This window comes from Hemitrygon akajei, chromosome 5, assembly GCF_048418815.1.
Source record: "Hemitrygon akajei chromosome 5, sHemAka1.3, whole genome shotgun sequence".
Classification (NCBI taxonomy): Eukaryota; Metazoa; Chordata; class Chondrichthyes; order Myliobatiformes; family Dasyatidae; genus Hemitrygon; species Hemitrygon akajei.
The window spans coordinates 47,300,348-47,314,757 of record NC_133128.1 but is presented as its reverse complement, the minus strand read 5'-3'; the positions used below and the strand labels follow the sequence as shown (position 1 = coordinate 47,314,757).

Sequence of the window (14,410 nt, the reverse complement as noted above, 5' to 3'; positions counted from 1 at the left end):
CAAAGTTCCAAGTTCTTCAAATGACACATCATTCTAACGAGGAAATATATCATTCTTCCTTCATCATTGGAAGATCAAAGTCTTAGAACTCTGTACTCGACAGCACTGCAGGATCATCTTCATCATAAAGACTCACTCTCAAAGGCAATCAGCTTGTCCACATTGCATGGATGAATGACATTATTGTGAGAACATCTCATCTTAAATAAATTTAATTAGAATGCAATAATATACTGAAACAACACACATTACTCACCAGTTACAATGAGTGAGAAACTTGTTTGATTACTTAAACCATTTGGATATATGAAAGAACATTTGTAAGTCCCTGAATCAGCCTGTCGTAAATTCTGGATCTCCATGGTATCCGTCGTTAGGTTAGTTCTTCCAATAAATCTTCCAAAATAAGATACGCCTACACTGTTTTCCCATTCAAGAATCTTGTTGCCTTTAAGCGTGCACATAAGTTCCTCTATACCTGAAGGTCTTGTGATAGGAATAGATATATTACTTCCCTCCAATCCATAAAATGCTGCATCGTCTGAAGACTTGCACACGGAAACTGGAGAATAAAAAAGAGAAGACTTACTAAATATGATAAATCTGCAGAATAAGCACTAAAGCAACAATTCCCTGAAAACTAAAGATATTTTTGCAGCTTGGCCCTGGATGTCCTTGAGATTTGCTTGCCCACTGATAGCCACAAGGCAGACACCTGAAAGGACCCAATTAAAAGAAAAATTTAAAAAAAAATTAAATAAAAAACCAACACTCGATGCACAAGAGAAAGAAAAAAATGCAAATTATGCAAACAATTAAAGCGAACAACAGCATTCCGGACCAAAATTGACTACTCTGATCTGAACCCCAGAGCAGGCTGGAGTAGGCCCACAGCCTCGCTTATCAGTTGATCACATTAGCGGGCACAGAGCACAGCTGGGGCAGTCTTCATAGCCTCAGCGCCTTGGAGATGGCCTTGTGCAGAACAAGCAAAAATCAGCTCTCATCCCGACTGACATCCTGTCTTTTCAGTCTCTCTGGTTCTCTCAATTCAGTCTCTCTCAATTCATTCAAATTGACCCAACAACAGTACAGCAAAAGACCTGGAGTGCAATAGACATCATAGAGAGAGGGTGACAACTGCTCGTCTCCGATCCGGGCCAGTGTTTATATTGTCTAAACAGTGGATTATACCTCGCACTAGGACACGGGCATCGGGCCTAGCCCACGCGGCCCAGTGACTCACTCTGGGCACAGATTCTGCTTCCCAGCCCGAAGCCACTCTCAAGCCCTTCAAATCAGCTTGGTGCCCAGAGTAATCCAACCTTGCTCCTGGGCCAGTTGATTGTGCATCGGAACCTCTCTGCCCGGGCCTCAACAACTTCTTTTAGAACCCAGAACAATCTAACCTCGCTCCCAGGTCAGCTGAACTCCAACTGCAATGATTCTGCAGCAAACCATCTTGGCTCATCCTCCGAACTCACCTCGCAATTGCTCACCCCTTCACTGTTTGTGGCTATAATTTAACGTAATTTACCACAGAAAAGGTACTTTTAATTATGCTTTAAAATCGGATTTCTTCTCCCAGAAGCTGTCGCACTCGTTCAGTTAGTAGAACCATCTTAACCAGAAGCCATGGAAGTATATACAATTATAAGAAGCATAGAGAAGGAAAAAGTCAGAGCCTTTTTCCTCCAGGGTGAAAAGGTTAAATATTAGTGGCCATATTTTCAAGTTGAGTCCATTCAGAACAAAACAGTATGCAACATTTATAACATACATTCCAATTACTCTTTCTGAACCTTGTATATCATAATAAGATATTTTCCAATTCTAAAAAACTCCAGTGAGTATAGGCTAATTTTACTCACACACTTATCAGAGGGCAACATATTCACCCAAAGAATCAATCTTGTGAACCTTCCGTAGTAACACATTTCCTTAGATACAGAGACAACAACACATACAGTACAGCAATGCAGTTGCACTAATTTCCTATACAGTCACAGGATGGTTTCCAAATGATTCATATTCCTGCTTGCTTGCTGAAAACTGTTTATTTTCTGTACTTCATGGACACTTTTACATTATAACTGGGCAGTTGGCAGGCCTGAGAGATTTGCAGTTAGGTTTTGTTATGATAGATTCTGTGAATTCCAAGAAATGTTGTTTGTAGATTACCTCCTACATTTCATCAATATTCAATATAGCTGGAATGAGGAGTTGCTGGAGAACAGAACCAAGCAAAGGGAGAAATGTGCAGCATTCAAAAACATATCAGTGATTAAAACAGCAAATGTATCAGGACAACAAGCATGGGAAACAGTATCCCCGACTGCTACAATTGATTAGTTTTACTTCAAGGTAAGTTGCAATCAGGAGTGCGAGATGGGTTTCTGTTTGTGGTGCATGACTAAGTCCATATTACAAGTAACTCAATTTTTAATTCAAAAATAATTACATTCTTTTCTTTTACCAAATCGAACTGTTCTTAAATACCATCTATACAATTTTTTGAGGATATTAGATCAACAAAAATGGATGTGTGCAGAACAGAGGCATTATGAATTACAAAACCCAAAAGTACACAGCAAACACTTTTCAGAATACAAGAGTTGGTTAAAGCATTTTTATGAACCCAAATCTATTTACAATGATTGAAAAGGAGTAATAGTACTGAATGTTTTGAAATATGTCAATTTTATTTGTCTCGTTTATCTCAGAAAGAATGGGTCTGGAACAGAAATTCTTATTGGTCGACATACAATTGATTTCTTACTTATAAAGTCTCACCAAATTCAAATTTTATGCAAATCAGTACAACTAATATTAAAGTACAGTGCATTGAAAAAAGGCATCAAAATATTGTTAAATCCTTTATTTTGTTCCCATCTTGCCGTATATGCAGCATCAGAAAATCGCAATCTGCACCAAGTCTCCAACAGTGGTGAGCACAACGGTATTACAGAACCAGAGAGCCAGATTCAATTCCCAGCACTACCTAAAGGGAAGTACGTTCTTCCTGTGACCACGTAGGCCTCCTCAGAGTGCCCCGGTTTCCCCCCGCATTCCAAAGACATACAGACAGGTTACAAAGATAATTAGTCACATGGGTGTAATTGGGCAGCGTGGGCTTTTTGAGCCAAAGGACCTGTTACCGTGCTGTATCTCTAAAATAATAAAGAAATGACACACTTAAAGAAAGCTTTGCTTTCCCATGCCAACAGATTTAAATGACATATGAATAATAACCCTCAAACCTCTACACTGCTAATTACTTTGTTTATGCCAAGTACATTCCTAAAAGCTCACGATGATTTAGCGGTACAAACACGTTCAGGGCTTGCTGCAAGCCCCAATTTTAGTCCTTTCTTTAAGATCATAGTTAACTCTTCAAAGATTCCCTCACCACCACTCACTGACACAAACCTGTTTTTGCACTATTTTAACTATTGAATTAATATACATAGATATATAATTACTGCAATTCAGATTTTTTTCTGTATTTATCATGTATTGCATTGTACTGCTGCTGCAAAGTTAACAAATTTCACGAGATATGCCGGTGATATTAAGCCCGATTCTGGTTCCTACTCTTCCACTTAATAACATCAGACTTTTCAAAGTCTTCCTAATGTTTAATTGGAGGAAAATTCTCTTCATCTAGGCCCAACATAGTAAACCAGAGGACAGGCAGGGGAGAGGTCAGAATAATCGATTATATTCACATGAAGTTGAGCAGATCAAAGAAGGTTAACACATAGTAAAACCAGTTACACCGGGTATTGATGAATAGGATATCTGGGATAGAATATGTTCAAGAATCTTGGAGAAGAAATCAATGAAAGATGAGATGACTGGGTGGGCTTCCTATGAAAGATTAATGTCGGTGATCTTTTAGATAAAATGTATCAGATTATAAACACGAGATTCTGCAAATATTAGAAACATTGAACAACACACACACACACACACACACACACACACACACACACACACACACACACACACACACACACACACACACACACACACACACACACACACACACACAATGCTGGAGAAACTCAGCAAGTCAGGCAGCATCTATGGAGGGGAATGAACAGTTGATGCGTCAGGCTGAGACCCTTCATCACAACTGAAAAGGGGAAGAAGGTGGTGGGGGAGGCGGAAGAATACAAGCTGCCAGGTGAAAGGTGAAACAAGGTGAGGGGGAAATTGGATGAACAAGTGAGGGGGTACGAAGTATGAAGCTGGGACGTGATCGGTGGAAGACATAAGGAGCTGAAGGAGGACAACAGCGGACCATGGAAGAATGGTGAGGAGGAGTGGCTCCAGAGGGAGGAGGTGAGCAGGTGAGGTGAGGTGGTGAGAGTGAGAACCAGAATGAGAAATGGAAAAGGAGAGAAGGGGCAGGGGGAGAAGTTAGAGAAATCAATGTTTATGCTACCAGATTGTAAGTTACCCAGATAGAATGAGGCATTGCTCCTCCGAAAGGAGTATGGCCTCACTGTGGCAGTAAAGGAGGTTATTGATAGGCATGTCACAATGGGAATGAGAAGTCGATCTAAAATGTGAGGCTAACTGGAGATGGTGGCAGACGGAGTGAAGGTGCTCAATGAAGCAGTCACCTAGTCAACGTTGGGTCTCACCAGTGTAGAGGAGGCCACACTGGAGCAAAGGATATAATAGATGACCTTACAGATTCATAGATGAAGTGTTGCCTCACCTGGAAAGACTGTTTGGGACCCTGATTGGTGGTGAGGGAGGAGGTGTAGGGCTAGGTGTAGCATTTGTCAGGCTTGTAGGGATAAGTGCCAGGAGGGAGATTGGAGGGAAGGGATGAGTGGACAACGGAATCACATAGAGAGTTGTTCCTGCAGAAAGTAGAGAGTGGGGTGGGGGAAGAGGAAAAGATGTGTTTAGTGGTAGGATCACATTGTGGATGGCAGTAGATAGGAGAATGAAGTGCTGGATACAGAGGCTCGGTGGGAGGTAGTACGCAAGATCAAGGGGAATTTCTATCCCTGTTATGGTAGTTGGGGCTTGGGTTGAGGGCAGATTAGCAGGAGATGCAGGTGAGGACAGCATTGATGGAAGGCTTAGATTACAAGTGGCTGACGACAACACTGAATTGCATCCACCCCATGAAGTAAAACTCAGCATTCAGGTCTCGTAGTCTGATGATGAGTTACACTGAGAAGGAATTCAGATTAAGAGAATGCAGAAAATGAGATGGAAGCTGTGTGGTAGCGCAGAGTCAATCACAGACAAGGAAAGAACTGGAGGGGCTGCAGGAACACATTCAGTTAGTCTCGGTCAGGAAGCTGAAAGAACACTTTAAAAGTTGTTGGAAATAAGACTTGCAGGACCCAATGGCTTTCAGAAAAAAGAATGTCACCGGGAAATGGCTGGCAATTTCTTATCAAGAATAACTGGATCAAGAAGTAATTTGACACTGGAAGGAAAGCAATAATGTGATCTAGTCTCCCCCCCCCACCCCCCCAAATATAGGGGAGTCTAAAACCAGTGGGCATTGGTTTAAGGTGAAAGGGTAAAACTAAGGCTCACCAAAAAAAATAAAAGAGGATATGGACTGAATGATATAGTTCTAAATGTTACACAGGAACAGAGAGGAGGAACAAAATGGAGAAAAGTATAGTTAAGATCTAGAATTTTCTGCATCAGAGGAAGAAACAGAATCAGTATCTTTAAAAAGGCAATGGAGTTGAGAAAAGAAATGTTAAGAGTTATGCAAAAAAAGATGGAGAATGGGACTCGGATAGTTATGCTGAAAGCAGGCATGACTCAAATGGGCCAAAAGGTCTCACTGAAATGCATAATCTCAAAATAGAAATGGATTAACATCTGAAAACAAAATTGTGCAGTTATGAGTAAAGGAAAAGGATAACAGAACAAGTGGACTTTTACTTGCTTGAGAACAGCATTGAAAAGTTTACTCAGAATGTCACAACTCCTGAAATGATGGAGACAGAAATATTTAGTGCTTAGAGAAAGAAGTTACTGTTGTGTTCCTTATATGTACCGTGGGTTTCTAATAACAAAGCATATTCTGGAAGAATAGAACCAGAACTTTTATTTACAACAGCAACAACTACACGTGTCCTACAGTGCCATGCTTCTCGAAGTTCCGATCATTTCTGCACAAGCTCTGAACTCTGTCCAATCAAGTCCTTACACGTGACACGTGATATCACCACAGTTACCATTTAAGTTTTCTGACCTAAATTAAAGCATGAGTCACATACTATTGTTACTTGTAGTTTAATACATAGAAACACAGAAAACCTACAGCACAATACAGGCCCTTTGGCCCACTAAGCTGTGCCGAACATGTCCCTACCTTAGAACTACCTAGGCTTTACCCATAGCCCTCTATTTTTCTAAGCTCCATGTACCCATCCAGGAGTCTCTTTAAAGACCCTATCGTTTCCATTCCCACTACCGCTGCCGGCAGCCCATTCCACGCACTCAACACTCTCTGCATGAAAAACATACCCCTAACATCTCTGTACCTTCTTCCAAGCCCCTTAAAACTATGCCCTCTCATGCTGGTCATTTCAGCCGTGGGGAAAAGCCTCTGACCATCCACACGATCAATGCCTCTCATTATCTTGTACACCTCTATCAGGTCACCTCGCATCCTCCGTCACTCCAAGGAGAAAAGGCCGAGTTCACTCAACCTATTCTCATAAGGCATGCTCCCCAATCCAGGTAACATCCTTTTATATCTCCTCTGCATTCTTTCTATGGTTTCCACGTCCTTCCTATAGTGAGGCGACCAGAACTGAGCACAGTACTCCAAGTGGGGTCTGACCCGGGTCCTATATACCTGCAACATTACCTCTGGGCTCTTAAACTCAATCCAATCTATAATAAAACTTCTCGCAAGTTGCAAAAGAGGATTGTTTGTCAGTGTTCACCGTTGATTGATAAGTTAAACATTCCCTTCACTGGCTACATTAGTATAATGTAAAAATATCACAGGATAGCTGGAATATACAGGAAAAAAAAGACTAACAAAGCTGTGTCTATGATAGAAACCAACATAGGATCAAGAGAATAAACAGAAGTTCCATGTAAGACAGAATTCTACAGTTACGATGAAAATTCTACTTCTACTATATTTCAGTTTTGTACAGAAAGTGGAGACACAGGTAAACAGGGTGATGACGTCATCAGTCAGGGCACTGTCTACAGGAGCCGGGACAGAACGTGAGCATGGTCACCCGGCATTAAGCTGGAACGGGGGCAGGAAAGATTCGGGGGGCTGTTACCAGAATTGGAAGGATTGGGTTATATTGACAGTATGGAACCTTTTACCATGGGACATGGGAGGTGACCTTACACAAGATCACAAGGGGCAAAGATGAGGAGAATGGTCAGTCATTTGTCCAGTTGAAAATGAGCAGACACAGGTTTAAGGTGACTGGTGGAAGATTTTTTAAAGGACTTTTGAGGATTAACTTTTTCCCTACACAGAGCATAATGAGTATATGGTCCAAGCTGCTAGAGAAAGCTTTAGCAACAGGTAAAAATACAATATTTAAAAGATATTTAGACAGGTACATGGATAAAAATGGTTCAAAGGATATGGGCCAAACAAAGGCAAATGTGACCAGGTGAGGAAGACAACTTGATTGGCATGGATGAGTAGGGCTGAAGGTGCTGGTTTCATGTAGCTCTGTGACTATTCATAGTCTATTGTTATGTGATATTACAATACCAGCAATAGATGAGCTATGTAAGATGATGTGCAGCATAGTAAGATGTAAAATAAAGCAATGGCAACATCACCTATTTACATATCCTGACGAAGGGTCTCGGCCTGAAACGTCAACAGCGTTTCTCCTTATAGATGCTGCCTTGCCTGCTGTGTTCCACCAGCATTTTGTGTGTGTTGTTCACCTATTTACATTCTATTTTTACACAGCAAAACTATCCCAAACATCACACATATTATCACAGAAAACAAATAAAAACTTCAGCCAAGTTCTGAGCCGGCAGTTCAATCTGAGGCAGAAAAGGCTAAAAAGGAAGCTCTTGACACAAGGCAAGGCAATCAATCGAAAATCAAAGCAGAACTAAGTTGGCTTGAAATTTGAAAAAAAACTAGAAATTGCTGAAAACATTATGTCAGGGTACATCAGTGAAAGGGAAAAATATTGTCATTGTTTCAGATAAAACACCCTTCCTCAGATCTAGAAACACAAGAAGAGAAGTTAGTTTTAGGTTGGTGAGAGGGTGAAGGAGGGACAGATATGACCAGGCAGAAGTGGTCCTGATGAAAGGTCTCGGCCCGAAACATCGACAGTGCTTCTCCCTATAGATGCTGCCTGGCCTGCTGCGTTCCACCAGCATTTTGTGTGTATTGCCAGACGGAAATGGAGGTTCTTCTTTCAACTCTCTCAGGTAATGTGTTTTGCATGTCTGTATGAAAGCTGTCTAATTCTGCTCTACCATTATTTGTGATATCACTGAAGCCTATTTTCCTCTCCCCAGAGATACTATCTCATCTGCTGGGTATTTCTTTTTGGTTTCAGGTTTAGCAACAACTCGGACCTGCAATTCACAGGTTAACTCCTGTTTGCTTTCTCACTTCCAACGGCCCTCACTAACAATTAACCAGCCTGTTCTGTAAACTCCAGCCCCATCCCAGAGATATTCTTTTGTTTTGTTCACTTTTTACCCCCTCAATAACATAATACCAATTTGCTTTTCCACTCACTGATTCTGACAAATGGCCTTTTATTTGAAATATTAACTCTATTTCTCTTTCCATAAAACACTATCATAAAACACCTCTCTGGGAAGAGCAAAGGAGGAGGGGTATGCTTCATGGACAGCAATGCTTAGTGCAACTCCCAGAATGAGCATGCCCTCAAATCCTTTTGTTCCCCAGGCCTGGAATTCCTGGTGCTGCTGTGCGGACCCTACGGGCAGCCCCGGGAGTTCACGGCTGTTATCATCACACGTTCCGCCGTAGGCTGATACTGACCTGGCTCTCAAGGAACCATCACCACGCTGGAGACTGCACACCCGGAGGCTGCCTTCATCGTCGCCGGTGACTTTAATCGAGCGTCGCTGACGAAAGTCTCTCCGAAGTTTTGTCAGCACATCCAGGTGAGCACTCGTGGAGATAAGACACTCGACCACTGTTACACTCCCTTCCGCAACACTTACAAAGATCCCCTTCGCCCAGCTTTTGGAAAATCAGATCACTCTTCGATCCTGCTTTTGCTGACGTACAGGCAGAAGCTGAAACAAAAGGCAGCCATAGATCAAACCGTCCACTGTTGGTCCAATCAATCGGCCTCCATGCTGCGGGACTGCTTCGATGATGTCGACTGGAATGTCTTCCATGATGAGGATGTCTCCGAGTTCACTGATGGAGTCACGTGCTTCACCTGGAAGTGCATCGACGACGTTGCCCCCCAGAAGTCGGTCAGGGTCTTCCTGAACCAGAAACAATAGTTCTGTGCGAGCAGCATTGACCACGCGACACAGAGCTTATGCAGTCGGCAATCAGCAGGAGCTCAGAAAAAGCAGCTACGATCTGCACAAAGCTATCACGGCTGTGAAACAACATACAGGGACAAGATGGAGCCAAAATTCACAACGAGTAGCACACGTGACTTGTGGCGAGGGTTGCATATTGTTGCAGATTTCACAGCCAAACATAACGGTGTCACCAAGATCGTGGCCTCTCTCCCAGATGAGCTCAATCACTTTACGCTTCCGAGGAAAGCCACCGCTACAACCTGCAACCTGGTTAGGAACGCGGATATATCCAACAAGTGGACAGTCGTAAGGCTACAGGACCGCAACGCATCCCAGGGCGAGTACTCGGGATGTGCACAGCACAACTGGCAGGTGTTTGCTGACATTTTTAATCTCTCCCTCTCCCTCCCGCTTCACAACATCCACCATTGTCCCTGTACCAAAAAAGACCAAGGTAATATGCCTGAACGACTGGCGTCCTGTTGCACTCACCTCAATAATAAGGAAATGTTTTGAGAGGCTAGTTAAGGATTACATCTACAGCTTGCCACCACCCAAACTGGAACCCCTACAATCCACTTCCCGACACAACTGACTGACAGACGACACAATAGCCACTGCTCTACCTACCGTCCTTACACATCTGGAGAAGAAGGATGCTTATGTGAGAATGGACTACAGTTCAGCATTCAAAATCATAAATCCACAAGAAGCTCAGAGACCTCGGCCTTGACCCTGCCTTGTGCATCTGGATCCCGGACTTCCTGTCAGATTGCAGGCAGGTGGTAAGAGTGTGTTTCCTCACCTCTGCCCCTCTGACTCTCAACACAGGAGCCCATCAGAGCTGTGTACTAAGTCCCTTCCTTTACTCCCTGTATAACCCATGACTTTGTTGCCAACCACAGCTCCAATTTGCTAATTAAATTTGCCAACAACACTACGTTGATTGGCCTAATATCAAACAATAATGAGGGGGCCTAAGGGAAGAAGTCATCTCTCTGACACAGTGGTGACAAGAAAACAACCTCTCCTTCAATGTCACAAAAACAAAGGAGCTTGTTGTGGATTACAGAGGAATGGAGACAGGGTAACCCCTATTGATATCAATTGACCTGGGGTTGAGAGAGTAAACAACTTTAAGTTCCTCGGCATCCACATCACCAAGGACCTCACGTAGTCTGTACACACCAGCTATATGGTGAAAAAGGCACAACAGGGCCTCTTTTACTTCAAACGGTTGAGGAAGTTTAATATAGGCCGCCAAATCCTAAGAATTGGATTTGGCACAGGGGCACAATTGAGAGCATCCTGACTGGCTGCATCACTGCCTGGTATTGGAACTGTACCTCCCTTAACAGACATCCCACCTCTCTGGGAAGTTCTGGGAGTCTCCCACATATTGATAGTGGCTCCCTGACGACTGCAAATTATATACAATATCCCAGAAATAGACTTAAGAGGGTAAGAGGGTGAGAAGGTGAGAGGGAGCATCCTGATAGGTCTACTTAGCATGAAGAGAGACCAATCAGTTTTCTCTGTGGGCGGGCTTTAGTCGACCTCAAAAATAATGACAGTGTTCTTGCTGCACTGTTTGCAAAAGTGACTTTTCTATTGCCCATGGTGGGTTAAATGACTGTAAAAGACATGTTGAGGTGAGTTTAACAGGTGTCATTCATTCATTAGCATAGCTAACGTTATTTAAACTAGCTGGCGAGCTACGAAGGAGCTACTCTATTGATGTCCTACGTGATGAGGCCAAACTCCTTGTAGACTTGCTTGAAGTTGAAATAGAATAAAAAAGACTCCATGATAATATAAGTACATATTTTACATACAGCCTTGGAGGTCGACGGGTTGGGGTGTGGGGATATGGGGTTGCAGAGGGCAGGGGTGCTACCTCCCTGAAATGAATTTTTGTAGGGTGGGATGTCTGCCTTAATCGCAGGATTCTGCAGAGAGTGGTGCAGACAGCCCAGTGCAGCTGTACTTGCGAACTTCCCACGATTCGACATTTACAAAGACAGGTGTGTAAAAGGGGCCCGAAGGATCATTGGGGACCCGAGTCACCCCAATCACAATCTGGGAAACGGTACCACAGCACAAAAGCCAGGACAAACAGGCTCCGGGACAGCTTCTTCCACTAGACCACCAGACTGGTTAACTCATGCTGATTTGAGTGTATTTCTATGTTACGTTGACTATTCTATTTATTATAAATTACTATGATTGCACATTCAGACAGAGACGTAACATAAAGATTTTTACACCTCATATGTGAAGGATGTAAGAAATACAGTCAATTCAATTGTGACAGAGCAATTAAATTGAGCAATAAATACAAGACCAGAATGGTACCTTGCAGGTTTATTGGGTAGGCTGTAGATAGCAAGATGCATGGCCACTAAATGACTTTAAAATCCAGATATTCCTGAACAGGGTAAACAACCAAAGGAACAATATTGTAAATATTGGTAAACAGGGTAAACAGCATTGTAAATTATGACGCAGGCAAGAGGTCTGAGTGCCCTGAATCAGAAAAGGAAGTAGACAATGACTCACTGGAATAGTCAAGTTTAGAGGAAAGTGGGATGTGAAATAAAGTGTGTATTTCAGGTCGCGGTACAGCCATATTAGCAGACGAGACAAGGATCAAATTTAAGTGATAATTTGAAATACTCAGTTTAAAAATATCAAGTCCAAGGGGTGTAATGTAACCATTACTTCATGCTGTTCCTCCAGCTTTGGAGCAATGTTGGAGGCTGAATTCAGAAAGGTTGGGGTGGGATTGAGAAATAACAACAGTAAGTGCCTTTGCCTGAGAAATGACTTGGATCCACTGTCCAGTCACAACAGGTCAAAAGCAGATGCCATTTCATTGGCTCTTCACTGGACTCTGGAACACGTGGACAGTGAAGAGGCATGGGCCCCATTCCTGATGAAGGGTCTCGGCCCGAAACGTTGGCTACTCTTTTCTCACGGATGCTGTCTGACCTGTTGAGTTCTTCCAGCATTGTGTACGTATTCTTTGATCCACAGCATCTGCAGTTGTATTTTTGTGTTTTCATACATCAGGATGTTCTTCATTGCCTGCACTTCAGCATTAAAATCTATCATCCCCTAAAAAACTAATCAATAAGCTTCTAGTCCTGGATCTCAATACCACCTTGCGCAACTGGATCCTCAATTTCCTCACAACATTTCCTCCACAATCTCCCTCTGCACAGGTGCACCACAAGGCTGTGTGCTTAGCCCCCTACTTTACACTTATGACTGAGGCAAAGCACAGCTCCAATGTCATATTTAAGCTTGCTGATGACATCACGGTCACCAGTCGAATCAAAAGGTGGTGATGAATCAGCAATATAGGAGGGAGATTGAACATCTGGCTGAGTAGTGCCACAACAACATCCCACTCAATGCCAGCAAGACCAAGATGATTATTGACTTCAGGATGAGGAAACTGGAGGTCCATGAGCCAGTCATCATTGGGAGAATCAAAGGTGGAGAGGGAGTGCAACTTTAAATTCCTTGGTGTTATCATTTCAGAGGATCTATCCTGGATCAAGTACATGAAGTGCCATTACGAAGAAAGCACAGCAGCACCTCTGCTCTCTTGGAAGTTTATGAAGATTTGGCATGGTATCTAGAACTTTGACAGACTTCTATAGATGTGTGGTGGATATTGACTGGTTGCATCATGGCCTGATACTGAAACACCAATGTGGAAAAGCCTACAAAAAGTAGTGGGCCATTTTACCAGGTGTAATACCATCCGACCATTGAGCACATATATATGGAGCACTATCTCAAGAAAACAGCATCCATCAAGGACCCCACCATTCAGGCCATGCTCTCTTCCCACTGCTGCCATCAGGAGGGAGATACAGGACCCTCTGGACCCTCCCTACCAGGCTCAGGAACAATTAATACCTCTCAACCATCAGGCTCTTGAACCAGAGGGGATAACTTCACTCAACTCATCAGATAAATTGTTCCCACAACCTACTCACTTTCAAGGATTCTTCATCTCATGCCATTGACAATTAGCACTTTATTTTTTCCTTTTCTTTTTTGTATTTGTACAGTTTGTTGTCTGTCCTGTTGGCAGCAGTCTTCTATTGTGTTTCTTGTATTTACTGTGATTGTCGACACGAAAATGAATCTCAGGGTTGTATATGGTGACATAAATATACTTTGAGAATAAATTTACTTTGAAAAGAGTGGGAGCTCAGAATCGCCTTGTGGACTGAACAAAGGTGTTCTGTGAAGTAGTCACCCAATCTCCCTTTGGTTTTCCCAATACAGAATAAAATGCATCATGAAGACAATGCAGTACATTAACAGGAAGAAGTAAATTGCTGATTTTATTTGGAAGGAACATTTCATCCCACTTGCGAATTTCATTTCTCTTTTCCTGCCCACTTTGCAACAATTCCACACCATAGCAAACATGTGCCCTCTTCACCAACATCACCTGCCATTCTTAAAGATGATGACACAGACAGGCAGGCGTTTGGACCGTCAGCTCCATAAAGACACCCTCTTCCCCACTAACCCTGCTGCTTATTACATTACAGGCCCTTCAGCCCACAATGTTGTGCCAACCATATAACCTAATCTGGAAACTAGCACGTAGCCCTCTATTTTTCTAAGCTCCATGTACCTGTCTAAAGATCTCTTCAAAAACCCTGTTGTATCTTCTCCCTGTCTCGTCACTCTCATGTCTTCCTATCTGTCCCACTCCTCTCATCTGCCAATCTGCCCATCTGCCCAGCCCTTCTCACCACCACACTCTCCCACCTGCCCACTACTGATCACTGCACTTTGTCACTGGCTGCCCATTCCTCGCCACAGTCCTCTCTCACCCTGCTGTCCTACTCCCGGCCGC

At 43.0% G+C, this 14,410-nt stretch overlaps 1 protein-coding gene across 4 annotated transcripts in view; it reads right to left on the bottom strand.

The window, feature by feature from the left end:
• LOC140727739 (cell adhesion molecule CEACAM20-like) overlaps nucleotides 1-14,410 on the bottom strand; it is a 35,838-nt gene that overhangs the window by 20,932 nt on the left and 496 nt on the right. For all 4 annotated transcript variants that reach the window (XM_073045445.1, XM_073045444.1, XM_073045447.1 and 1 more), the window contains exon 2: nucleotides 257-562. In XM_073045445.1, coding sequence (XP_072901546.1) covers nucleotides 257-562 — 306 coding nt within the window. The remainder of the gene's footprint in view (nucleotides 1-256; nucleotides 563-14,410) is intronic.